Source organism: Lissotriton helveticus, chromosome 10, assembly GCF_964261635.1.
Source record: "Lissotriton helveticus chromosome 10, aLisHel1.1, whole genome shotgun sequence".
Lineage (NCBI taxonomy): Eukaryota > Metazoa > Chordata > Amphibia > Caudata > Salamandridae > Lissotriton > Lissotriton helveticus.
In genome coordinates this window covers 196,792,617-196,819,998 of record NC_136071.1, presented here as the reverse complement: position 1 = coordinate 196,819,998, position 27,382 = coordinate 196,792,617, and the positions used below count along the sequence as shown (strand labels likewise).

Sequence of the window (27,382 nt, the reverse complement as noted above, 5' to 3'; positions counted from 1 at the left end):
ATGTCTTTGGTACACCTATTTTTCCCCTATTGATGCTGCCTAATGGAAACTCTCATTAGACTATATTTTATGTTGATGGTTGAAAAGGAAGGAAATGTAGAGGACAGACATGCATTTTAAGCAGAGATGTGAGACAGAAACCTTTTATTTCTCCAGCACTTAACTTAGCTCCCACATCCCCCTTTGGTTTGTAGCTAAAAATACGCTGGTCTGTGTTAATTGCATGGCCATCGATGCAGGCATGCTGAAGATCTATTACATGCAAAAAAAGGCTCTAAATCATTCAATACATTTGATAACTACTTCTTGATTTTCTCAAGATTTCTGTTGTTCTTCAGATGTTCATGAGTATATTACTTTCAAAAGATCTCCATCAATCATCATCCACACTGGAAACAGCCATTCTGTATTCTCCAACAAAGGTCAAAGAATGCTCTTTGTGTGACCACTGATAAATGCAAGGTCTTTGACTGTGATTATTTTAGTGGACAGCTTTGTGTATGACACTTTGCACAGCTACGGACAAGCAATGAATGACAATTCTAAAATATAAACTGTGACATCCCTAAAACTTGTAAGCCTGGCCATCTCTGCTAGACATGTCTACATTCAAGTAAATCTACTGTCACAATATCTCCCAATTATGTTGAAAGAGATTGTTGTAGCAAGGAGCCATAGAGGAAACATGCTGTTTGGGCATGAGGAAAAGTCATTTTCCTCCCACCCTAATAAAACTGAAATATTTACAAAGAAGAGCAAATATTGATTGTTATTGCTGTTAATGCTGTCTTTTCTCTTCTAATATAGAGCTAACTTTTGCTCTCTTAGATCTTAGAGATGCTCGTTTCCTTGTCTTTACTAAGAGGGTATCATTTTATACAAAATACGTTCCAACTGGGTTGGAAACTGCTACCCCTCTGGTAGTAATGAACAAATATGGATTTTTACATTGGGACATGTCCTATAAATGCCCTGTGATTCTTCTAAGATGGAGAAAACAGAAATAAATCATGGTTCATCATTTTGTTGCTGGCGCGCTCATAAATCCTTGTAAATACACAAGACTCCTTATAATAATGGTGCATACCAAGGTATAAGGGTATAGACACAGTCCACCTAATCAGCCACTAGACCGATATGAATGACATGTTTATCTTCACAGAAACCACTAGTCCACACTATTTCTCTGTCTTTACAAGTCTCATTGACGTTTTCTCTAAACAATACATATTTTATACTAACAGGACACGCTACTGAAAATGAAGGGTACGTTGACTTGTTACATGGCCCAGCAGCTTTCTATACCCAATTTCGAAAGATGTGTCTGTAGCACTCTGAAGGTTTCTACAGAATGCCTCACTGATACTGCACGAGCACGCCTGGTTCTTTAACGCTGGCTCGGACATCACAGTAGCAAGAACTTTTTTAGTGGAGGCAACTGTCTTTCACCAGAAAACATAGCATGATTTCAATTGCTTGTAAGTCTTTCCCGCATAGACATGCTCTACCCAGCGCTTTCCTACTATCACAGGTTAACAACCAGACCGAGAATGGAGCTCCTTCAGCAAGATGTGCTACAAAGAGCAGTGTTGTGGGCTACAGGATGGGGAGACAGGTACAGTCTGCTGGTTGCATACCCTTACATCGTACTGTCCAAGGGTTGGATCTGCCAGTACAAAATGTGCATCCCATCTTCATGGTAGTGTCAGATTTTCAGCTTTATCAGCTTATTACTTGCTATCCATCTCTTCTGGTTGGACATAAAAAAAATATCTTACATTCAAGGACTTGCAAATAAAAAGTAAAATAAAAAATGGCGCAGGTGCCCAAAGATTTTCCTATTAGCCCACTGCTGCCTCTGCCAAATGTCAAGGCTATAGTCTTGATTCCAGCTCATACCTCATTCTTCCACCATCCTGCACATGCTTTCTCTTTAACTCACTCTTGTGGTTTCTTTTTCTATTTCTGCCTTGCCGCATATTTCCTATCCTTTGCTTCAATAAACTTTTAGATGTGGCAACAGAATGCTTTTGCTTCTGTGCTGTAAGTGAAACTTTGCCTAAATATTAGATGCGCACATCAGGAAGTAAGACATATTTGTAAGCAGAACCTGAGGACAATTAGGCAAAAATGTATCCAAAACTGGCATGCTGAATTGTAATTATTTTCTGAAATGTGTTCACGTGAGTGTGAACTTGTTTTAAATTTCAGACAAATGACTATGAAGCTAGGAGCACATTCAGCTTATCCTAAAAAAAACACACTGTCCCTGCAGTCCTCCAGGCATACACCCGAGGGAGTGAAGCTGGCTTCCAGTTATGTTAGGTGTCTTTCTAGGAATGTGGCACATGGAGTTCAGACAAGCCTTGGTGTTTGCAGTTTCCAGATGTGGCAGTACTGCAAATGATTCTCTCTGACGGACTGTGCTTAAAACCTATTTGATAAAGATACATCCACTGTAGACGGCCTTTGCTGCTAAAAGTAATGTTTCATAAATCGCACTGAAAAATAGGAGAAGGTACGTTTTTGATTCTGCAGATTAGTACTGCTGTTCAAGAGCGCATGTTCATCAATGGTTTTCAAAGAAAATGTAGCATTGAACAGGAAATTGCTGTGTGTGTAAGGGGCTAGACTAATATTGGATACATAAACACTGAATGGACTTGCCTAATGTGTGGACTGTTGATACAGGCAATAAATAAAATGTATTTGTCCTCTCTGTTCTATGACATCAAGGATCAGTCAAACTGACAGACTTATCAGAGATCACATACCATCACACAACAATGCCTTGCTACTTTGCAAAGTCACAACAGATGCTAAAGGTTTTTGTGTCAAAGAACCCTAGATGATCCCGCAAAGTGATCACAAAATTGACTAGTTCAACCTCCAAGTTAGATCTTCCAAGGATGCAACTTCAATGCATTGTGATAAATATTCATGTCAAAAGGATTGAAGAATATCATCCAAAGACATTGTCATTTGCTGCCACGACAAAACTATGTGTAGTTTTGCTAGTGACCTGTTAGGTATTTCAAGCACTGTTGATAAAAAATGCCTTGCCAAAGCTGTACAGCCATGAAATAAATATCTTGCTGAGATTAATACTGCACAGATTACTGGAAAGTATTCAACAGTATGTAGTAATGGGTCAGTATAGATACCCGTCACTTCTTATTGATACAAATGAATGACAATGTAGCCTTAAACCACCATATACTCCCATGTTTACTCTGCAAAGGTCCTATGTGTGAAGTTAACCAACTCTAACAAAGACTCATACCACTACCTTTTTCAGTCAATCATCAACATGCCAGTTCGGGGGTAGAAATGACATGTGAGCAACACATACCTGAATGAGAGTGTGTACTAGCTGATGGGTGACTTTGAACTATGTACATATGCATTGAATTGTCATGGGCAGTTCCTTTCTTGACAATATATTTTGAGCCTTCGAGTGAAGGACAAACACAATGCATTGTAGAAGAAAACCGCGATTTAAGAGGCAAAACTTCACAGAATTTTTTTAATACAACATGTCAAACCACACAAAAACACAAAAGTAGAATAAATGGTAAAGACAGTCACTTGACTCTTTTTCCATTTGGCTAACGAACCGCTGGCCCCATGCTATGGTATATTTTTGTTGGTCGGTTTATTACGGAATAGGGAAAAGCTATGACAAGCGCCAACCCTTCAACATAAGTTAGTATTTGCAAATGATTAAAATGCAATCCACATGCAGAAAGCACTATTTAGTACCACATTCACGAAGGGTTAGGGTTTTCACACTTACATGTAGCTTAGGTGCATTTAAAAATCATTTTTCAATTCAAAAGTCCACTTCCTGATTATCTGAACAGGAGCTGTGGAATTTTTGAAGCATAAAATGAACTTACAGCAACAGAAAACCTGTTAGAAAGACAGATTTTACCTTGTTGTAAAGGATAGAGGATTGGGGATGGGAAAGGGGGCATTATAGGAAGTGTGGCCAAAGAAAATTCATTTGAGCGCAGGGTGATTTCCGACCCTGAAAATGGATGTAAATCTGCCCCCACTGAAAACAGGCGTAATGGACTTTCCATGGTAGGAAATGAAGCACAACACCCCATGTTTAGTAGGGATGTAAGCCGAGGGGTTTCACCACAGTGAAAGATACTTTCCCTCCTGAGAAAAGAAACAAATGTGTAAATGCACATTTCTTCATGATTTGTTAATGCTGATTCTGCACATGGTTGGAAATCTATATGTGTACTTTTTAGGAAGCAGAATTAATCTTGGAAATATACCCAGTAACTTTCCAAAAGCAGCCCTGTAAGTCTACGTGAATACTTCCAAAAGTCAATCTGTTCCTGCAAATGTGGGAGGAAACTTAAAGAAGCAAATTTGTTTCTTTTTCAATCAGAGGTTTCAGAGCTCAGCTATTTTGGCGCTCATTCCTAGTTAAAATGGAATACCGGATCAGTAATTCTGTACACAAAATTACCAATACTGAGACGATCGGTAATTTCTGGATTTGGAATTACCGCTTTATTGCAACTTTTCCTCTCGAATTGGGAATTCCCGTGGAAATTATGTTTCTGCACTGGTTTCCACGTTATTGCCAAATTCCAGGTTATTTTCCGCTAAGGTATTTTCTCAAGTTTTACCTGTGAATACGTGAGTGGAAAACCTCGTAGATGCTTTAATAGCAAATGCAGAACTTCTAAACATCTAAGAATTTGGATTTAAGTTGTTACCTCCCGAATTAGACATTCTACGAATCTCAAGCGGCCCTAGTGTAAAGGAAAATCAAAAACTGCACAAGCGACCACAGCCAGGCAGGTTACCAAGTCAAACATAACAGTCAGCATAATGAATATCAATCGATTACAAAAGGTTCCAATGAAAAGCTACGTAACTGGCAGTGCATTCTCGAGCGCCCTAGGGGCCACGCCTCGTGCCCTCATTGTACAAGAAGGGGTAAGGACATTTTCATACTTACAGTGCCACCGTTCAAGACCACCGCCATCTCAGTGGGTTGATAGACATTGCTTCTGAATGGGGCCGACGGCCGGTTTCCCACGCTGCCGTTTCGAAAGCCAGCATTTCTCAGCGCTGTTAAAAATAAAGACAGGGCTCTCAGCAGACATATTTTCACCAAAATAAAGTATAAAAAATAGTGCGCAAATCGTGTTCCTGCAATAGCATGTGCTTTTAGTTGCATTACGAAAATAAAGTTCTTTCTCAGGCTTCTACTTGCAAGCAAAGAATGTATTTTTTGTAATCTCTTGAGAAAAGCAAAAATCAGGATTAGGGTTCTTGAGTGCCTGCAACCAAGTATAGTAAATTACTTAAAAATATAAAACAATTTTCTAAGAGGAATCTGCTTTCCTTCTTACTTTAATATGTTAGGGATAATATTGCCTTCCTATTTCTCTGGTGAAGTGAAGAAGAATAATACAATTTTATTTCCAATCCTCCCAACCTCCACCCACCTCAAAACAACATAAAGAGAGCATGATGATGTAATTGTTGGGTTTGTGCCAGGAGGTTCAATGTGTTGGAGACCGATTGTGCAATCTGTTAGGAAGTCTGGTCTGAAGCAGCGGTGTCTGAGGACCATTTGACAACCACGTACCACTTACTGAATGTAAACATTTTCATATCAGAAATGAAGTGTTCAGAGATGCGGACCGATTTCCTGCACGAGGCTTCAACAATATTGGCGCTGTGTGCCTGCAGCACTGGCTGTTACATGTTTATTCCCCTATACAAGCACAGAGTATTGGCCCCGACCTAAACCTAAACCAATAAATGGGCTAAGACATAAGGCTGAGGGCAGGTGCAGGTGATGAAATTAAGCACAAGTCTACATGCGGACGTGGCTGTGCCAGAGCTAGGAACATGTCCCACATTTATTTATGCATCTGCCAGGTTGTCCATATTGTGGTGCTAAGAAACAGGATTTGAATCATGTTTAATTTTGTTGCCTGGGTCTTCTAACTCTTCGGAGAAAATCTGTCCATCCAGCTATTTCTAAACACTTTATAGCAGCGGAGAAGGTAGCACTTTATCTATTGTTAAATCCCCCCACAGTGAATATCTGTTAAAGCCTGTCGAAGCTCTTAGGTTATTTTCGTGTAATCCAATGAATTTTTTATAACTGTTGATTTTAATTTTGTGTAGTATACCATTTGTGGAAGCACTTTTATGACTAAATAAATATTCAAGCATGCACACGTACTCAAGCAACACAATGCAATTTAGTGTTGAACGTGCAGGCCTTTATAATATTAATAGATGCTGAATTTTACATTACGTTGTGCTACGTAAGTGCAACATTTTAATAAATATGGGCCATTGTTTCAGGTCTTTGTCATTCACTGGACAATGTCCTCCATTAGTTGCAGTGTTGGGTTTCTTCCACAACTAAATATATTAAAATCCCTCCTAACAATGATTCGTAACCTAAACTCTCAGGCAGGAATTGTGGTGTCCTGTCAAACGGGACAGGTGGCAATCATTGTCAAACCTGAAGACCTCAGACCTTCAAATTAGTTTAGTATGCACTACAATGAATTTCACAATAAAATTCCCACCATTTCAGATACACATCCCTACCGTACAACACATCGCACCCAACAGTTACACAAACAGACTTACACACTTCACAGCCCTCTGTTCCAACCAACTTTCAAACAATTATAAAATATGGATCAACAATTATCCCACGTGCCTGCTCCAACACTTGGTGAATGTGCTTTGGCCTCAGAGTTTTCACAGATCTAGCCCTCATCAGTGTGAGATTTTAACAAACAAATTATAAATGAAAGCTCACAGGATGACTGTTCATGAATCTGAAGTGTCAGGAAAACCGAGTTCAGAGATGTAACAGATTCAATGTCTAGTTGGGTGGAGACAATGATCCAACTGCCTTTTCTTAAAAAATAATTCCTAAATTATTGATTATAGTTTGAAAGTGCCTTTGAAGTTCAGTGTGTCGTTAGAATAATTCCTAAGGGAATACCACTACTGCAAAGGAAAGCACTATAAGGATTAAATAAAAAAAATATTCATAGGTTCTGTGGTGAGGTCACAGCTGCTATCAGAAAAGTATTTACTTGAGTCAGTTTGCTTTGGGTTTGTGAGGGGAACAAAAAAAGAGACAGAGGTGTGTTTTGGAAACAGATAATAAATTGTAACACTTATAAATAAATAATCCTGCCTATCTAGGTCCATGGTGCTAAGTATCTTTCTCTAACTGCAATTAAAAGTATAAATGTCACTAAAGGTTTTTCATGTAAGTGATTTTTGGCAATTTGAAGTAGAATGTCAGTGGATGCAATCTGCTTTGAAATTGGCATATACAGCATAGAATGAATAATGCAATTCCCAGATCATTCGAATGTAGCATCATTTGCTTAATGCGAAGAAGTGTCTTGTGGCTGGCTAGAAAAAGCAACTTGTTAGTGAAGTTTCAACCACGATTTGGAACATAGTAAGCTCTCACTGTTTACAGACTACACCGCTCTTAGAGAGAAGAGCTATTATTCAAAAGCTGAACTCAATCTTTATATATAAAAGGAGGGCATCCTTTGGCATCCAATATGGGGGAAAGGAACTCAAAAGCAATAACTCTACTGGAATTATATTTGTCCATTAAAGAAGACTGGAGTTAAAGATATTCAACATGTTCCTTGCTTACCCAGTCTATAAATTGGAATGTACAAACCTAAAAGACCTATTTTTTTTATAATAAACACATTTACTATTAAAGATACAATGAAAATTTCCTATGAGCCAATCCTAAAACTCTAAAAGTTGGTTATCAACATTTAAATTTTTTAGTTGTGTCAACATACCTGTCAAATCTCTGTATGAGTACTACTGTATATCACCTATACAATTAAAGGATCTGCCAACCAAAAGAGAAGATGGGATTGTCTCACCCAAAGTACATCAACTCTGGAAGCCCCAGAATTTTCAATGGTGGGCAAGCATATGTTTTTTGTAATATTCTATAAATGATAAGCCCCACTTTGCCATGTTAATTGTATTTTTTTAATGATACTTATTCATCTGAATATGCTGCTGTGCATGGAAGTAATCAATAAATTAATAAATTATATTCCTAAAATAGAACTGATGAAAACTTAGAGGTTTTAAGATCAACGCATGAACCAGGGTCTAAAAATATCCACCACGACTTTCTCAGAGCAAACTATCTGAAAACAATGTACTATGCCATTGTGAAGAGATATTGTGTCTTCTTGAAAAGGAGTATACAAAACACAACACAAACTGACATACAAGATGAAAACGATGGAAGCCGGATTAAAAGTACGAGGATAGGTCAAGTAGAGACATGTAAATTGGAAACTAGAGTTGCTAGAACAAATTCTATAAATGGAAACGTTTACAGATGTATGTATAAAGCTGACATCATCAAACAAAGATACATTTGGCACACTTATTACTGGTTATTGTTGATGATACAACATTGAGTAAAAGAACTCTGTTTTATGTTTTCACTGGAGGGTACCTTTAAAGCAATGAGTAAGCCAGGTCTTCTGGACCATATGGTCTATGAGAGGATTTTTACAATTTCTACTACAAATGTCTCAGTACATCGCTGTAGGGATTACGCTTTTCTTCCACGTTCTATGAGATATGCTATTCTTTTTTTGAAAGATTTTGATTAACTTGACAACTTGAGACTGATTTCTCACTAAATATAGATTTACAATTCTTACTTCAATGATGATGAAAATGTTGAACAGGGTTATTAAAGGTATTATTTCTACTCATCATTCAAGCTTCATTAAAGCCTGGCTTTGAAAATGAAATATTCAGACATTTCTAGACTTGCAGCATATCAAGGAATAGGCTGTATCTACAGTGGCTAAGATACATTATGCTGTAAAGACATTTGATAAACTAGAAAGGCACGTTATTCTATCAGTACTAGAAGGTTTTGTTTTTTTGAACTTTTGGAAAAATATTACTTAAAGATATGTGTATATACTAGAGGTGCTGTCTTTGAATGGTTCACAATTTACAGAGAGTATATTGTGCCACCAGCACCTTTTTGAACTCTCGAAAAAATACTATTAAAAGATGGTTTGCAAAACATCAGACTAACAGCAGGAATTTATCGGATGACTGATTTATCAAATTAGTGATATTTATTTGTACAGTTTTATGGAAAACAACTAAACCACAGCATAACACTGAACACGGCATTAAGCAGAGTACTGGTGATATGGTGAAGCAGATGAGAATTTTAAATAGAAGCACAACAGAACAAGGATTGGCCACATTAGTCAATGTATTTGATAAGTATACATTACGATGGGATTAGCATCTGGTGGTACATCAATTGATCAAGATAGGACTCAAGACCACTCTGTAAGGTTATAGGTAAGCCTGGGCGGAAAATTCTGTTCCGCTCATGAAATTCGGGTCATTTCACGTTCCGCTAAGAACGCAGAATTGCCAAAAATTCTGCGATCCGCGGTTTCGCAGATGTTTTTGCTTGTTTGCTCTATCAAAATGCGTGTTCGTGAGATATTTCTCCCCGAGCACGCAAACAGAGTTCGCGAATAGGAAAAAAGCATCGCAAACGGGTGGAACAAGCAATTCCGCATGTTCGCGGAACTTTCGCCTGCCCGTGAAGATATTTTAATGTTTTGCGGAGCTTTATGTAGCGCAACTACGCAAATTCCGCCCACCCCTAGTTATATGGTGGCAACGGAGCGCATTAGCTCTTATCTGGTGATGGCAAAGAGGTGACATATAGCTTAATAGTGTGATTTGTATACCTATAATCCCTTAAAACAAGGAAAATGGAGAGCTTGGTCTTCAAGGGAAACTGGGCACTTGCACCTTAAGTATCTGTGCATTTGAAGGTGAAGATAATCCTCACAATAGTTACTGTGTTAGAGTTTTCCAAAGCCTGGCACCTTGATAAACGAAGCACATAAGGGCACTTGGCCAATACCCTTTAATGCCTAGTAGGAAAGAAAGGAAAATTAAGATGGTGTGCCAGGAGTGAAATGGGGTTGGATAGTTTAGTCCCATTAGAATTCAATGTTGGTTTCCTTAAAACAAGGATTTTGATGCCTACCTGTTAAATCTATCCAATAGAGAATTTTACTTTGTCAGTACAATAGCCAACATCTGACACCTTTACACATGTGAAGCATGGTCCTCCGACTACTGACCCTCACTGTCACCATTAAATCATTGTGTGGCCTGAACAATGAAGACTGATTTCTTACTCTCGAAATTAATAAAAAAAGATTGGATCCTTCTTAGTCAGTTATCAAGACTGCAGTCTGCAATTTTTCATACTCTCAAGGCTGTGTTCACACATTCATATTTAAATTATTTATTTGCAGTTTCAGCAACAAACCTAAACATACCCAAACTGATGAGGGCCAGAGCCCAATGCAGCTCCGGAAGGTGAGTTCTAGATTCCTGTGACTCTTTCTGTGAAGCATTCATTGGTTTAATGTTTGTTCCACCTTGAAGAATTAGATTTATAAGTGGAGTTCTAAGCAGTCACTGTGTTCCTTTGGCAATGGTGTTTTTCAGCCAAGTACTTTGACTTGGAGGATTCCATCAACATCTCTAAATCTGGAAGGATGGCAAAATCCAATCATAAGGTTGTTTTATGACAATCACAGTCCAGGTCACACTACACCATCCTGGATATAAAGTCTCCGGGGCATATTATCAAGACAGGCGATAAAATTATCGCCGTTTTAGCGGCAGAAAACTGCCGCTAAAACAGCGATAATGGGCTTGATAATATGCTCCATGGAATTCCAATTGAAGCCCCTGTTAAATGTGAAGGGCATCTAACATGGGCTTCAATTGGAATTCCATAGAGCATAGTATCAAGCCCATTATCGCTGTTTTAACGGCCGTTTTCTGCCGCTAAAATGGCGATAATTTTATCGCCTGTCTTGATAATATGCCCCTCCCTTCCTACTCATAACCAGTTGAACCTGGGTCTGGTGTGCTCTAAGTTTAGGTGTAGACACAACTTGAACATATGGAGCCATTAACCCAAACCCCCTGAGAATGCTAGGTTACAGTGGAAGATCAAGCCTGAAAATGCTGGAGAGTGCCTGAAAGTCAACACAGCACAGGAACGAGTTATAGTTTTGCTAAATTCATTGAAGGACCCAGACCGAAAATCAAAGCGGTACTAATTCTTCCAAGGTACTCTACAACCTTTGATGTGAGGGTTCATCAACTAACTTGTGATAAATAGGTCTCTTTCAACATCAGGTGATATGCCATACCTTTAGTAAATATGCATAGGGAGGTGCCTTTGCGTGTAGTGCCATTGCTGGAGGAACAATTTAAATCTCATACAGTTTCCAGGAGGGTCAATGGATGCACACATCAAGTACAACTACTGCGCAAAGCCAAATGCCTATTTGGAGATAAGAGAATTTTCACCAGTCGACATCATAATCCCCTCACCCCATGGGATATGGAGATCGTAATGAAACTGGATCTTAGGTGCAGTTTTGTACAGATGATATGCAGCTACTTGGCTTTGACACTACCTATTTTTCATCTTACTGAGACTGAGAAGATCCCATTCTTATCAAAGGTAAGATGTACTACTTGTTTTTGAGCTTCTAGAATCAGGAAAGATGAATGAGCTTTGTCGGTCGGTGAACCTCCACCATTAGGAACATATCCTACAAGGTTGTATCACCATAGTGAAAGGCAGCACAAAACATTTGCATTAGCCACAATCTACTATCCACCATCAACTCTGCAAACTCAATATTTAATGGAAATGGTGCGGTCTCCAGGTAAGTCCAGGGTATACTTGACAAATGGAGATTAATCCTGTAAAATATGGCATTCACATTAGCATTCATCAGAGAAAAATCTGATTTTTTCCAAAGAGGGGGCCCTGTTGAATGACTGTATCTAGCTTCTTTACCTGCCAGGAATGGGAATATTACCACAAAGCCCCAAGACATACTTTAAAGTTAAACAGGGGTGCAGCATGATAAAGGAACCATCTCAAGCAAGGGCACCTGAAATTATTATTAATTTCTTAGCTACCACACTGGAAAGGGCAGACACTCCAAAATTAGAAGCCATCCCAACAATGTTATTGATATGAGGATTGAAGGCTTTTTTGTCTTCTATGGGAACTATTGCAGGTCTGGAACATAAGCCAGGGGTCTTCCAGGAAGGTTACAATTCTGACAAGAGGGAGAAAATAGCCCAAAAAGTTGGTTTGTAGCTCAAGAAAAGTATCTTGTTGTTCAGAAGTATCTAAGAGGGAAGATGAGCAAGTATATAAGGAGACGTGACCAGGTCCACGCATGCGCTCAGGATTACAAAGGCTTATTTCTATTTTCTGTGCAATGTGCTCCTGTCCTACCTCCTGCTGAGTAGAACGTTCCAACAATGTAAAAGAAGGGGAGGAGATGCCGGGCAGCCAGGCGGGGAAAGTGTAGTGTGTCTAGACCCATAATTAAGATGATAATTTGTGCATTAGCTACAAGACAGTAGATTTTGTTCTTATTGGGTTTAACTGAAGAGCCCTCTACATATATAAAGTATACTTTTTTCTGAAGTATAACTCAACAAGACTGCTAGCTGTGTTCTAGTATAAAAAGGCAATAATCAAGTATGCATACCATACATTGCAAGCATACTACACAGCAAGTGGTTTTCTGCAGACACTGAACTTGAGTAAACGTTTACAATTTTCACCTCACAATGCATTATATGCCCGGTAATATTAGGCCACAATTATACAATGCTCAGAGCTGTTAGTAAAGAGAAAAGATAAGCATAGGCATTGGTGGTTTGACATCACTAACACTCAGTTAAACAGCCTTTTTTTGTTTTCAAGTTGTTGGCTCGGATTATTCACAAACTAATCGTGACTCAGGGGCAAGTTAAAAACCTTGGCAATTGCCTTTGACAAAAGGCACTTCAGCACACCCGGAACTATCAACGAGTAGGTAGAGACGCACAGTTACATAATTAAATTAACAAGATTACTGATCCATTATTTTTGAGAGGCAAGGGTTGAGAATCGAGATAACTCCTTCTTTCCCTAAAACAATGAAATGACATTCGACTTTGATTAAAGAAATTTTACATCATTGCATTGACCATCCTCTGCCGTTTTCCCTGTCAAATATCTTGCCATAATAAGAGAGTTTTTTGGGCCAGCTACTCAAATTTCTTAACTGCCATACTCTCACATAAGCCCTATAAAAGGAATTACTCCTCCCCACCACTCCTGTGATTTGGTCTGATGTAGTGTATCCACTGAAGTTGTTTTTTTCCATCCAGTTTAGAGTTTGTGTCCCCAGTGGGTGCTACACAAATGTAAGTTGATCGTTATGTGCTTTTGTGGCCCACGCAGCAAGGTGGCTGGACAAGTAGGAAAGTTTGTAGTCTTTATTCAGTTTTAATAGCTTTCAAATCAATAAATGTTATTTTACGACCTTGATCACAAATTTGTTTTAGTTGTACCAAGATACCTTAACTGGACTCCTTGCTCCTCTAAGCTTAAGTGAAATAAAAAAGTAATTGTAAACTAGAGTTACATATACCTATCTGTTCTTTCGTGGGAATTATCTACATCAGTTCCTGAAACTACCAATGCTACTTCCATTTTCTAAGCTGGTAAGTCAGTGGTTGCCACAGACAGACATGGGTGGGCACTTACCAGCCTCAGCTGCAGTCATGCTAGTCAAAGCACGTACTGAGCCTTGAATTTCAGTGCGCCGTCTCAGCCCCACATAAGCCTGGACACTTCCATCTTTATGCCAAATGTGGTTGCTCTGGTGGGGCACGACTGTAAGTGGAAACCATGTGTCTAGCATGAGTTCAGGTTTTACACAGGCACTGCCCCTCTACAACCTACACTGTGACAGAAGCCCCTGATAGGTCAGACAAAAGCCTTATAACCACCATTTCCATTTGTGTTTTTATTTAAGAGTTGTACAAACAAGTTAGTGTATGTCTGTGTGCTGGGGGTTTTAAAGCAAAACGCGGAAATGGTAAAAAAAAGAGGAATATGTTCCTCCACCTGTTCAAGGGGAGAAGAAGCAGAAGTCAAATTCACTAATTTGTGACAGGCTGGGAATTCAAGATTACTCAACATACAAGCAACTTTGGAGTCTTTCGCTTTCATCCTCTTCAAAACAATGTTTGGATTCTGTTTCTCTTGGTGAGTAAGTTCCTCTTCCCACAGATGACACAGGAAAAGATATGCCAAAGAAAGCCTTGAAAGAAATATTGATGGCACAAAATGTAACATGTGACTCTAAATACCACTCCACCCTGGCTAACGCTATAACACAAATCTGTCTGGCCTTAAGTATTCGATGCATCCACAATTGAGAACAGGATAAAACCTTGGTACAGCCTATTTGGAGTTGTATTTTTAAGAAAGCGTCCGATTCTCTCCTAGTGGCTGAGTCAATGAATCCTTATGGAGTTTAATTATTAGTCTCAGCAATTGAATCCGTACAGCTGAAACTTGCCTTTTTAGCCTAGAAAGGTTTTTCTATCAACTTTATGAAATTCAATTGAAAAGTTAATAAAGAGAACTTAAAGGTGAAAGTTCTTCACCTTCTCCTTAGTACTAACCAGAAAAGTCACCTGTTTCCTTATACTTCTCTTTCTCCTCAGTTCTTATGGGGCAGAAAAGTCTGGCATTGTTTAATATTTAGTCCTCTATTACAATGGGGGGACCTGTGCAGATCTCTTGTTCTTCTAATCTAGTTTTCTGAACGGGGTAACTTTTCTGCCTTACTCATAGCTCTTCTGCATTCTTTGACTCAGGGGCCCAACAAAGGATATTAGCCAATTAAAACTTATTTTATGAACACCAAAGGGTACTGGCCTGTTGGAAAACATTTTGCTGCCGAAAATGCCCATATTAGGCTGTTATTGGAACCTATCAATATTAGTGATCATATTTATTTGCTTTCTATTTTATTCCTGGAGTAAGTCATGTGATGAGGAAGAAGACCAGTGGTCATATTTAATTGCTTGCTATTTATTCCTAGAATTAGGCATGTGATGAGTAAGAAGACCAGGATGATAATCACTAATCTAATCTCCACTACTCTACTAGTCTTACTGCCCTCTGTAGTTCTAGATCCCTCCTATCCAGCTCTCCCTTTTGGTCGTGACCAACATTATTTTACACTGCTTGGGAGTCAATACAGATGGGGTAAGGCACAGTGCAAGCTGCAAATGCCCCTTTCGAAGATGTTTATTAAAAATTATTTGACACACAATATGCCTGTCACAAGGGTGTGAACACGCTACATCAAAATAACTGTGACAGAGAATGGCTACTACTCGGAGTGATGAAGATTACCAGCTAGTAATCAAGGCATCAGTGACAGACATTTTCAATATGACAACTATGAAACAAGGTAATATACACAAGGTGATATTCTTTCGTTAAGACAGTCAACGGCATTTGCGACTCAGGAGTCAATTTAGTTGGAACTTAGGTAAAAATGGAAAACCCTCAACCTAAATCCAGTCATGGGTCTGTCATGCCTGTATCACTTCACTGAGATGGGAAGCACATAAGATATTAAACATTCCCCAAAAGAAGAGTTAAAGTCTGTAATGTGGCATTAGCTTGAAGAATGATGGGAGAACTAGTGAAAAGGGAATTTGACATGTCTCAACAATAAGATTTAGCCACATCACAAACAGGCGTAGTAATAGAGCACCTGTGACAATCCAGTTAGTGCTATAAAGTGCATTTTGTGTTCCCGCGGTGCGGATGGACTTTGCAAGGGACTCCGTGTCCTAACATCCTGCTGAGCTCCTGGAGACGGCCCCATAGTACACCTGTGATAATCCGGCTAGCGCTAGAAAGTGCATCTCGTGTTCCCGCAGCATGGGATGTGCCAGGGCCACGCCAACGCTAATGGTGTGCCCGTCTTGCACCAGTCATCCACCGGAGGAGGCTGGGCTAGGACATCTACATTTTCAAAAGGATGCTCTTTCAGTGGGAACTTTTCTTTCCTTAAATCCTTCTGTGTATGTGTGGTGGTGGCGGCCTGCCTGCATTTCGCATGGGGTTAGCAGGGAGAGGAGACAAGACCATCTCTAACAGTACATTAGATGGCTTTTGGCAGCGGGCGGCGGTTATATTAAACAAAGGGATCGAAACAGCCAAGAGGCAACTATAGGTACTCCCATCACCCACTCCCCCAAGTGTCCCCTATTATTTCCTGGAATGTGTGTTCTGAACAAAGGGGAAACATCAAGCCGATCTCAGCATATTGATGCCGACAAATCCCGACGGGTCCTTTTAAATTTGGAGTTTACCATTCCCTTATAGCCTGTCATTGAAATTGACCCACCAGCTTCCAATGATACCAGAGGAAAGAGGAAACAAACTGATCCCTGCATCAAGGCTAAATGCCGTTGGACAGTGGCAAATAACACGCAGGAGGCCCTAGAGCAGGGGTCTTCAAAGTGTGGGGCGCGACCCCCAGGGGGGCCGTGGAGTGATGGAAAGGGGGTCGCGCAATCCTAGTCACACTTCTGCCCAGGCCAAGGGATTCAGCCCCCCTCCTCTCCCCGTAGTGTGTCACTCTCAACTGGAGCTGTTGTGGGCTCCGCTGGGCTGTGTCTGCAGTCTTATCTCCAGCACAGCCCGGCACCCCTGAGTTTTTCACAGGTCGTTAAAGCACATTTGCATGTTTACATTCCTTTTGTAAACTGGTTACTGAGGCTTAGTTTTTTCCACAAGGGAAACAGGCTCAGGCCCCCTCCTCTCTCCCCCTCCCCCTGCTGCCTTCTCCTCTCCTCATCATTTTTTCCCCCACATTTCGTTTAAGGATCAATTTAAGCTACATCTATTTCCCCCATCCTGTAAATGAAGGCTCACCCTCAGTTCAGCAGCAGGGATGTTAAATTCTTCTGGCTTGAGAGGAAACTCGAGAAGGCAACCCACACAAGATGCCAGCCACATTCACGCAGACACACCTATGCATAACGAGAGGGCCATGAGCACGTCAGGAGGCCTGAGTGCTGAAAGCCAGGGAAGTCACTCTACTTTCCAGACTGGGGGATGGGCGCTGCTTTTAAGAACAGGAAGAAGGACCCTCTGATGCCATGGATCTGAACCCAGAGGGCAGCAAGGGTGGGCTCAGACATCTCATCTTAGACTTGGAGCTACTTGAACAATAATAGTTGTAATTTTAACGTGCATCGTACATTTAAATGCACCAATGTTTCCTTTTGCTTGTTGCAATTCGCGGATAATTCCTTCTGTCCACGATAATTCCTTCTTTACACTAGTTTGTACTCGGGGAAAGTGAAAAATATCTCAATCTCTTCACAAGCTGGAGGTTTAAAGCTTTTTTGGGGCTTTTTCTTAACATCCTCACATTGAAGGTAAGGGAGAGCTCTGAGGAAGGACAGAATGGAAATGCTCAGTTGGAAATAGGTGGACGGATGAAGGATGGATGGATGGAAGGATAAAGGGTGGATGGATGAAGGATGGGCGTATGGATGGATAAAAGGTTGCATGGATGAATGATGCATGGATGGATGTGTGAAAAGGTGGGAGGTGAATGATGTGTGGATGGATGTATGGATGAAAGGGTGGGTGGCTGAAGGATGGATGTATGGATGAAAGGGTGGATGGATGAAGGATGGATGTATGGATGGAAGGATGAAAGGGTGGATGGATGTATGGATGGAAGGATGAAAGGGTGGACGGATGAAGGATGGATGTATGGATGAAAGGATGAAAGGGTGGATGGATGAAGGATGAGTGGGTGGATGGATGAATGGGTGGATGAATGATGGGTGAATGGATGGGTGGATGAAAGGGTGGATGGATGAAGGATGGATGTATAGATGGAAGGATGAAAGGGTGGATGGATGAAGGATGGAGGATGGATGTATGGGTGGAAGAATGAAAGGTTGGATGGATGAAGTATGGATGGATAAAAGGTTGCATGGATGAATGATGGATGGATGTGTGAAAAGGTGGGTGTATGAATGATGGGTGGATGTGTGAAAAGGTGGATGGATAGATGGAAGGGTGGATGGGTAAAGGATGGATGTATGGATGGAAGGATGAAAGGGTGGATGGATGAAGGATGGAAGGATGAAAGGGTGGATGGATGAAGGCTGGATGGATGGATAGATGTGTGAAAGTGTGGGTGGATGAATGATGGATGGATGGATGTGATGAGGTCTAACAGGCGCATTTATGGTTGTCGATAGTTGTTGATGATGAGGAGTACCAGTTTCTAGAAACTTTTGTTGGAAGGCGGGTCCTTACGCCTAAAAAGGTTTTACAAGGGGGTCTCGACATCAAAAAGTTTGAAGACCTCTGCCCTAGAGGGTCGGACTTGGGCCAACATTGCGGACATACTGGGGAATATTAATGCGAGGGTCACACGGAGGAACTTGAAAGAAGGTTCAGGCCAATAATTTAACGATTAATGGCAATAGAGTTGGCTTTGGGTAATCTTATGCGCCCACCACGTCCACAATAATGCCTATGACTTCTCCTCTATCTGTGCCACATCCCAGTGGCGTTGATATAAACATTCCTTCAATGACAGGGGTGCTGAGCGTTTGGAAAAGCAGATTGAAATTAGGGACAATTTTTAACCCTCTTGCCGCCTTGGAAGTGAGCCACGGGAGGCTAGCTATTTACATTTGAAGAAAGGCACTGAGTGATGGGTTTGTGACAGTTCAAATCATAGGGGGGAAATGAGCTGTAGGGTCGAAATGGGAGATGTCTGTAACAGCTCGGGAATCCGAAATGTCTACACTGCAAATAACCTCCCTCCTGAACCTTGCCTGCTAGTGGCGGTAATAGCTAATGTACCAAGTTTGCCATCTAACACTGCAGAATCTTTTGCACAATTGAAAAAATAAGGTTCTCCGTTGGTTGCACTTGAATACAAATTTTCCGTATCAAATGGCATCCACCATACTCATGGTGCTGAGGGTGAGTTGAGTATGCCGACTGCCAAAGCAACTCCCAGGTGTTTGTGTAATTATTAACTTTAGCTCTGCTTTTATTGTCCACCAATTGTTCTTGAATTGCAAAGCCAAGGGAAATATGCCACTTGGTTCGGTCCGACGCCCCATGAGCTCTTTTTACCCTCCTACAAATACAGAACTGATCCCTACATCAGTTCAAGGAATTAGATGGTATTCTCCCAGAACTGGTCTTGGAGTGACGCTTAAGTAAGGTATCCATCCATGCAGATGGAAAGGTGCTCACCCTTGACCGAGGATGATTGACTCTACGGGGCCGGTCCGCTATACCTCCTTGCACCACTAAACCATACCCAGCCTTCTAAGCAGCAGTGCCCACTACCCTCAGCATATGTTGGACATGATCGAGCTAGTGGATTAACAGGGGTGGTATTGCCTGTCTCACAAGCATCTGACAAATCAAAATATGATTCCACAGTGGCACGCCAGGGTATGTTGGAAGTATGTGACCTAGACAGGATAGAGGAACAAGCCTTGGTGTTAGTGCCACAAGGGAATTATTTCCCCCCAGGGACACACAATCTGTGCCCTCTTTGATAGGAGGTCTTTCTTTGATGGTACCGCTGAGAGAAATATACTACTTTTTCAGGGAATCATCAACTATCTCTCTTTTGACCAGATACCCTGGTAAGCATTTTGAGCTGGAAGATTGTGGGTTATTTGTTCTAAACCGAAGAATCCATTATAGGGGAAATTTACTGACCAGTGTCAAATATGCGTGTTTCAAAAAACGTTGGCAATTGATCCAATATATAACAACGGCTTCAAGAGATTTTGGATGCCAGCTAATGGGTCAGTGGCCGGGCAGTCTTTGGGCGGCTTACTTGTGTGGATGTGTGACACTTCTTTGGACTGTAACCAAACTTAGCTTAGTATGCAATGACATCCTAGGGCTAGTTCTTTCTCTAGATAAGGGGGTTTCCATATTTTTATAGATTTGTGCAACAGTAGCGTGGGGAAAAGCTGCGAGTCGGCTACATTGCACACACTAGATAATGTTTCAAGGGACCCCAGTATACGATCATTGAGGGAGACTTCAATCTTACCTTTAATCCAAATTGTATTGCCCAGGATATATCCTGCGAAGAGGACTAAATCTGGGGTATTCCGGAGCTGAAAGCTCCATCTAGGTGATGCTTATCCAGAGCAGCTTTGCAGGTAGTGGATATCACCCTGGCACATGGGCTTCATGCATGTAATACCGTTCACCCTCTGACTCCTACCCTGTCCCAACATTTAGGCGTGGGTCTTATAAAAGCCATATTGACTACACCCTGTTAGACATTAGATTATGAAAACACATGGCTGACATGGAGGTAATTGAGCATGATGAAAGCGCTCACAACCCCCTAGTATTTTCTACTGGTAAACTGCTAACACTAGCCACTCCACCAAATCCTGGGAATTATGATCAGCAACTTAAACTGATCAGCATTGGTAGGAATGTTAGATGGAAGGCCGTAAACCATTTCCCTACTGTAACAACTGCACTATAACAGTCTGTCGCTTTACATATGGAGGCCATGCTTATACATTGGAGTGACTGTTAGAAGATTATTAAGAAACATACGAAACTCTATAACACATTGACGGATCTCTTTGTGTCTAGGTACTCCTGCTCGACCAGGCAGATCTGTAACAGTGGATTGTTTAGCAAAAGCTGCAGGAAAGCTAATCATAATGTTTTACTAGCAATTAAAGCAGGGAAAAGTTGAGAGATTAGGACCACCAGAGGCATTTATAGCCAGAAACTAAAACTGGTGAAAAGAGATCGACTTGAAGATGCCCAGAATATTGACCAAGGAAGTTTCTAGCAGCATGTTAGCAGTGGTAGTTGAGAGCCTACAATTTCCTATTGGGTCCTCAATACTTCAGTGCACATGGACTGCCCGTTTTAGCAATCTCTATTCCTGACCCCTGATACTAATTACATCCGAGAGAGGCCTCATTCAGACAGCCCTGAGGACGCGGTCTACTTTCGAATAGAGTTTTCACTCACAGAAACCCTATCAGCAGTAACTCAAACAATGGAAGGCCCTTGGTTTGTACAAAATCCGAGGTGACTTATATCAATCTAATATCAGCATCTGCGTGCCATACATCAACATCATTAATCATGCAATTGCTGCTGGCACACCAATATCCCCAAAGTGGAAGTGGACTGAGATTGTGCCCCGATTTAAAAAGGAAAGCCCCAGCAATCCATCCAACTTCCATTCAATTAGCCTTCTGGATAACCTCCAGAAGGTTTTCTGTAAGCAAATTTTGAATAGGTTAGTGGAGTGGATTGATGAGAATAACAAAAATCTCAAACCTCCAAGCAGGATTTAGACCTCTAAATAGCTCCATTGACCAAGTATTCAGTATAATGCAGATTAAGTGGAAAACTGTGGATCTAGGAGGCGGAGATCTATTTATTTCTTTTGTAGATCCCCGAGCAGCTTCTGACCTAGTTCTGAGAGGGAAGCTATGGGCTACCCACCGGGCGATGGAGGTCCCGACAGAATTACTAAGCATTATTGTATATTTGCATGAAGGAGACTACACCAGGATCTGCTATGGTACCAAGGGTTAACTAATGGACCTGGTAACTGTTAATAAGGGGGTCCGACAGGGATGTTTCATGGAACCTACACTCTTTCTCCTGTTCATCAATAACTGCATAGGTTACCTAAACAATTGTGTCAATGACTCCCCTTCCTTAGCTGGACAATAAATTCATGGCCTGTTCTATGCTGATGATATCCTCTTATTAGCTAAAACTAGGGTGGGGCTTCAAAACATAGTGAACAGTTTTTGTGCATTTTGTCAAGATTATGATTTGGAAGTTAATGTTGCTGATGGTATACACTAAAAAGAGGAGATTGAATGGTGTGGTCACATTGAATAATTAGATACTGGAAAAGGTTGCTGAGATCAATTACTTAGGTGTAAGATTGGCAGACTCTGGATACTGGCTCCTTCAGATAACCAAAGGCCACAAGCCATAGAGCAGGGGGCATCATTAAAATGGCAACAAAAGCACAGTGGTTGCAAGTCAATCCTGCCGTTGACATCTATAAAATGCAGGTAAGGGGAGCAGCCCTGTATGGTGCAGAACTCTGGGTACAGTGCAATCTGACCACTTTGGGTGTATAGGAGAATATTCTCATCACAGGGTTGGGGAAGGGACCCCCCCTGTTGCCCCTAACATTAGACCTTGGAATCCATCCTGTTGCTGAGTTTGAAGCTTTCAGACCGCTACTATATTGGGTCCGTATATGGACCACTAGTGAATTACAAAGCTACTGGCCTTAGTGATGTTATGTTTACACAAACAAGCAGTGAAGTAGATTGAGTGCAAAATAAACTGAGGAGTTCATGGACTGAGCTAGGATGAGCAGGGTTTTGGGACGATCCAGTTTCTATCCTGATGAATGCTGCTCCAATCGCTAAACAGAGATATTGGGAAAAAAACACGCTCATTGATTGAACAGGTTAGCTGTAGAGGAATGCTCACTAGATGTTTTTTAATGCATAATGCTGTACCTAAGGCAGAGGAGTTCTTGAATTATATTTGACCAATACGCGCCCGTACTCTGTTCCTGCAGTTTAGGTATGGTACCCTCCCTACTGCTGCCTTCACTGCACACTGGGTTTCCTCTGTAGATGGCACTCAGAGCTGCAGATTCTGTACCAGTATTGATAAAACAGACGAACACCTACTCTTCTTTTATCTTTAGTACGTTATGCCCAGATGAAGGTAGATCGCTCCTTTATGTAGAAGTTTGACAATCACAGATCAAGGTAATGTCCTAAGGACCTGCAAGAGTGTATCAAGCTCAGTGGTAGTGTTTCCAGTTTCTACATTTCTTTTTGCAGCCTAGGCCATCAAACAAAAAAAAATACTGAAACTCCAATGAGAAGAGGTTATGAGCGCTATTGCAAAATGTTTATCTTTTTAGCCTTTTTAAGGTATTTGATTTAATGAATGTTGTTAAATCAGAGCTTATAATTATTTATGTTATCTTTTCAAGTTTTTAACTAATGCACTTAAATATTGAAGAGAAGGGACTGGCAGCCTGATTCATCATTCTCCCGTTTTGCGAGCCCCTAATAGCGATTCATAAGGAATCGCTATTAAGGACTTGCAAAACGGGATTCATGTAGAAATTGCATAAAGAAATGCGATTCCTACACATTCCTTATTTGCGATTAGCAAATTGCTAATCGCAAATAAAGAATAACTCCCCATTCATTCCTATTGGCCAAAAGGCCTATAGGAATGAATGGGGAGTATTCCTTATTTGCGATTAGCAATTAGCTAATCGCAAATAAGATAGCGATTTAAAGGGTGCCAGGGGTGTCCAAAGGACACCCTGTAGCACACCTTAAATGCAAATTGAAACAGGTGTTGCGCACACACATGTCGTGCAACAAGTTTTCGCTATTTACCACGAGGTTTGACCTCGCGGTAAATAGCGGGCCGAAATTGCGAATTCGCAATTTTTAAATGGATGATGAATTGCATTTAAGGAATCTCAAATAGAGATTCCTTAAATGTAATTCCTCGCAAAATAGCGAAATCGCTATTACCGATTTTTGCATTTGGGATGATGAATCCCAAATGCAAAAATAGCGTTCGCAAAGGGCCAGATTCTCAGAATCTGGCCCTTTGCGAGCCGATTTCGGCTTGATGAATCAGGCTGATTGTTTTTATTGTTGTGTGGCGATTAAATAAAGTATTTCGACTTGTCATTAAACTATGAAGTGAGATAATTATGTTGGTGTGGCCACGCTGATTTTATTAGCCTCACGTATATGTACGTATTTGAAGTGAAGGAGGCATGTGACATCAGTGTACTATTACTCATCATAGTTAAATCCCAAATTACACTGCTAACAGTCACTGCCCATCAACAATGCCCAATTAGTTTAAGTATATTTATGTTGATAAAATATGCCTAGCTGTTTAAAACGTAGCCTTTGAAAACAGAGCTTATGCATGCTGTTCCAATCTGAGAGTAGCAAGACTACCCTGGCCGAGGAAGCACACAACAAAAACAAATTGATAACAACAACCTACAAGGCAAATATAACCTCGTAAAGACTTGCTTAGAAAAGCGAGCACAAACAGTTGTTTATAAAGTGGGTGGCACAGTAGACATTTTAAATTAACCATGGGTGGTAGCATAGTGGGGGTGTCAGAAAGGACGAAGAATGGGAAACGATTAAGGGCAAGGAGAATACATCTCAGAGAGAGAGGTAAGGTGCACCCCTGCATGACAGCTGAACAAAAATGGTGGATAAAGTTTTGTACAGATTACATTAAAATGATTATGTAAAAGTTGTTGTAGAATTACAGTCTGACTTATTTATTCAAATGAGTAATTATCTACGCGTTTCGTCCGTTACCTCACGGCCTTGTTGTAGAGCCACACACAAAGTTTTGTTCACATACACAAAAGAACTTCAGTGCAGAGGCATAAACACTAAAAAAGGACAATCATTTCCCATAGATGTAAATGCTATAGATATATAGAGGAAACATGGTGGCCATCTTAAAACACACAGTGCCATATATACTATATGTATTTAACCTAATTTGTTGGTGGAAAGTTCCATATATATTATAACTTTTTTGCATTTCTTTACAACATTCTAATACACAATTTCTTGCTGTATTCCTTATTTCTTAAAGTGCATTAAGTACATAATATTTTTCAGCTGCCACATTCAATTATATTATCATTACTCATCATCCACTATGAAACTACAGGTCAAAGATTATTTTCTTATCATTCATTTATAAAGTGCTTGTGCTCAATTCCTCTAAAGTGCTAGTGCTCAGTTGTGTTTCTTAAGTGCTGTACTATTATTCTTATAAAGTGCATGGCTGGTTTTTTTAATTCACCTAACTCCCAGGGCTTAATACCCCCTACAGAATAAAGATATGTATATTGTCTCTTACTCCTTGTACATGAATTATTACTAAAAATTGCCATTTTCTAAAGTGCTCTATTTTTTCTCTTTATTTTTAAAGTGCTAGTGCTCATTATCTCTTTTATAGTCCTCTGACTGTTCTAAAAATAATACATTCTTCTAAATCTCTTCATGCTGCTCCTTCTGAGGAATATTACATTACGAGTTTTCATTGAACATTGTTCAATACAGGGATGTAAACAAGTCTTCAACCAGATTAAAACGATTGGGTTCCATAGTATCTAACTGTATGATGTGATAGGTTTCTAATTTCATTGGTACCCTTTCTCTATCTTCTCCCCTCCTCTTGGGCACTTGTGCAAGGCAGCTGTACGTCATAGCTACAGGGTCACCCTGATGTTCCTTTTCAAAGAGCCTGGCTATTGGGTAGCTCCTATCTTTATTGATGATGGCTCCCCTATGTTGCAGTATTCTTTTGTGGACTGGGAGTGTAGTGCTCCCCACATACATTTTCTTACATGGGCACCTCAAAATGTACACCACAAAATTCGATTTACATGATAAAATTCCTCTGATCTTTACTGTCTTCTTGAAGGCTGTTTTTAATAATGACAAGTTTTCACCATGTTGACAAGCCTTACACTTGGAACATCTTTGAAAGCATTTCCTTTGCCTGAGCCATGTTTGTTGTGGGACTGTCCCCACACATTCACTCTTGACTAAATAGTCCCTTTGAGACTTAGATTTTCTATATGTAATTTAAGGTCTCTTTCTTACTTCCTGTCCCAGTATCGGATCGTCTACAATAAAGTGCCAGTGCTTGTTTAAAACCTGTCTCGCTCCTGCCGCACTTAAACCTGGGCCCGGTGTTTATCTCTTACGTCAAACTGCTGTACACCGATATAACGTCGTCTGTGCGAGTCTCCGGGGCGGTCCCGATAGGCCGCGGGACCCGACAGGGATGCCCGCTCTCTCCATATTTATTCGCATTAGCGATGGAGCCTCTGGCCTCTTGGGTACGTATAGACGCGCAGATGCGGGGCTTTGAATGGGGGAGACATCACCGACAGAATTGCGTTATACGCGGATGATGTCCTTTTTTTTCTTACAGACCTGCGCAGATCGGGCCCCCGAGTCCTAGAGATCATGCGCATCTTCGGTGAGGTCTCGGGTCTGTATCTGAATCCGTGAAAGTCCACTCTGTGGGTGTTGGGAGGTGGAGTAGTAGCAGACCCATGGGCAGTGCCACTGCAGATGGCGGCCGGGGGACTGAAATACTTGGGAGTGTTCCTCACTGAATCCGCTGACGTCGCGTGGGAACACAACATAGTACCGGTGTGGGAAAAGGTCCAGACGGATGTCAAAACATGGTCTCGAATGCCTCTTACCATATTCGGCAGATCGGCAATCTTTAAGATGGTCGCGCTCCCGCGCCTACTATACCAGATACAGAACCACCCCCACCCCATCGCGCCCCAGTGGTTTCACCAGGTTAACTCTGTCCTGAGCCGCTTTCTCTGGGATGGGGGAGCGGCTAGGGTGGCGTTGCGAACGTGCTTCCTATCCACATACTGTGGTGGTATGGCTACGTCGGATCTGTTGTCTTATTATCAGGCCTCCCACTTGTTGGTACTCAACGAGTGGTGGTACGGGGACAGAGGAGACCCCGCCTACGCACTGGAGCGCTCATTGATGGACGATAATACGCTGCATATGATTCTGTACTCTGCCAAATTGAGGCGCGGGCTGCCACGTACCGCGCAGGTGGTATTTGTAGTATGGCGGCAGGCGTTGCGTCGCATGGGATGGTGGGGCAGATTAACAGCGGAAACCCCGTTATGGAAGAACGGGAGGCTCCCCGAACTAGCCTCGCTGAGGGGGTTTGGTGGATGGGATGCGGTTGGGATTTCATCGCTCGGACACATACTGACCGGGGTCACCCTCAAGTCCTTCCAGGAGCTCAGTACTGAGTTCCAAATGCCCAAGACCCAATTCTTTCGCTATTTGCAGCTTCGTCATGCCCTGGAGCCTAGTATCGTGGGTTTGGAGTCGTTGCCGGAATTCAGCCCCATAGAGGCGAAGGTCTTTATGGGTGACTTGGGAGACAAGAAAGTATCCAAAATATACCAAACTCTGGTGACACACTGTTCTTCCTCCCTGCTTCCCCTTAAAGAGGCGTGGGAGGGAGACGTTGGACCCTTAGATGAGGATGATTGGAGGGAGGCGCTAGAATCTCCGAGAGGGACGGCGATAGCAATACGACTCAGGCTTATTCAATTTAAATACTTACACAGGGCCTACTACACCCGAGAACGATTGTGGAAGGCGGGTCTGATTGTATCACCGGAATGTCTGCGCTGTGGAGTTGAGAGAGGTACGCTGCTGCACACCGTGTGGTCGTGTGCAGGCCTGA

General features: G+C 41.3%; 1 protein-coding gene across 2 annotated transcripts in view; it reads right to left on the bottom strand.

Moving 5' to 3' along the window:
* GPRC5B (G protein-coupled receptor class C group 5 member B) overlaps nucleotides 1–27,382 on the bottom strand; it is a 168,597-nt gene that overhangs the window by 84,358 nt on the left and 56,857 nt on the right. For both annotated transcript variants that reach the window (XM_078665102.1, XM_078665103.1), the window contains exon 3: nucleotides 4,985–5,097. In XM_078665102.1, the coding sequence (XP_078521228.1) occupies nucleotides 4,985–5,097 (113 nt within the window). The remainder of the gene's footprint in view (nucleotides 1–4,984; nucleotides 5,098–27,382) is intronic.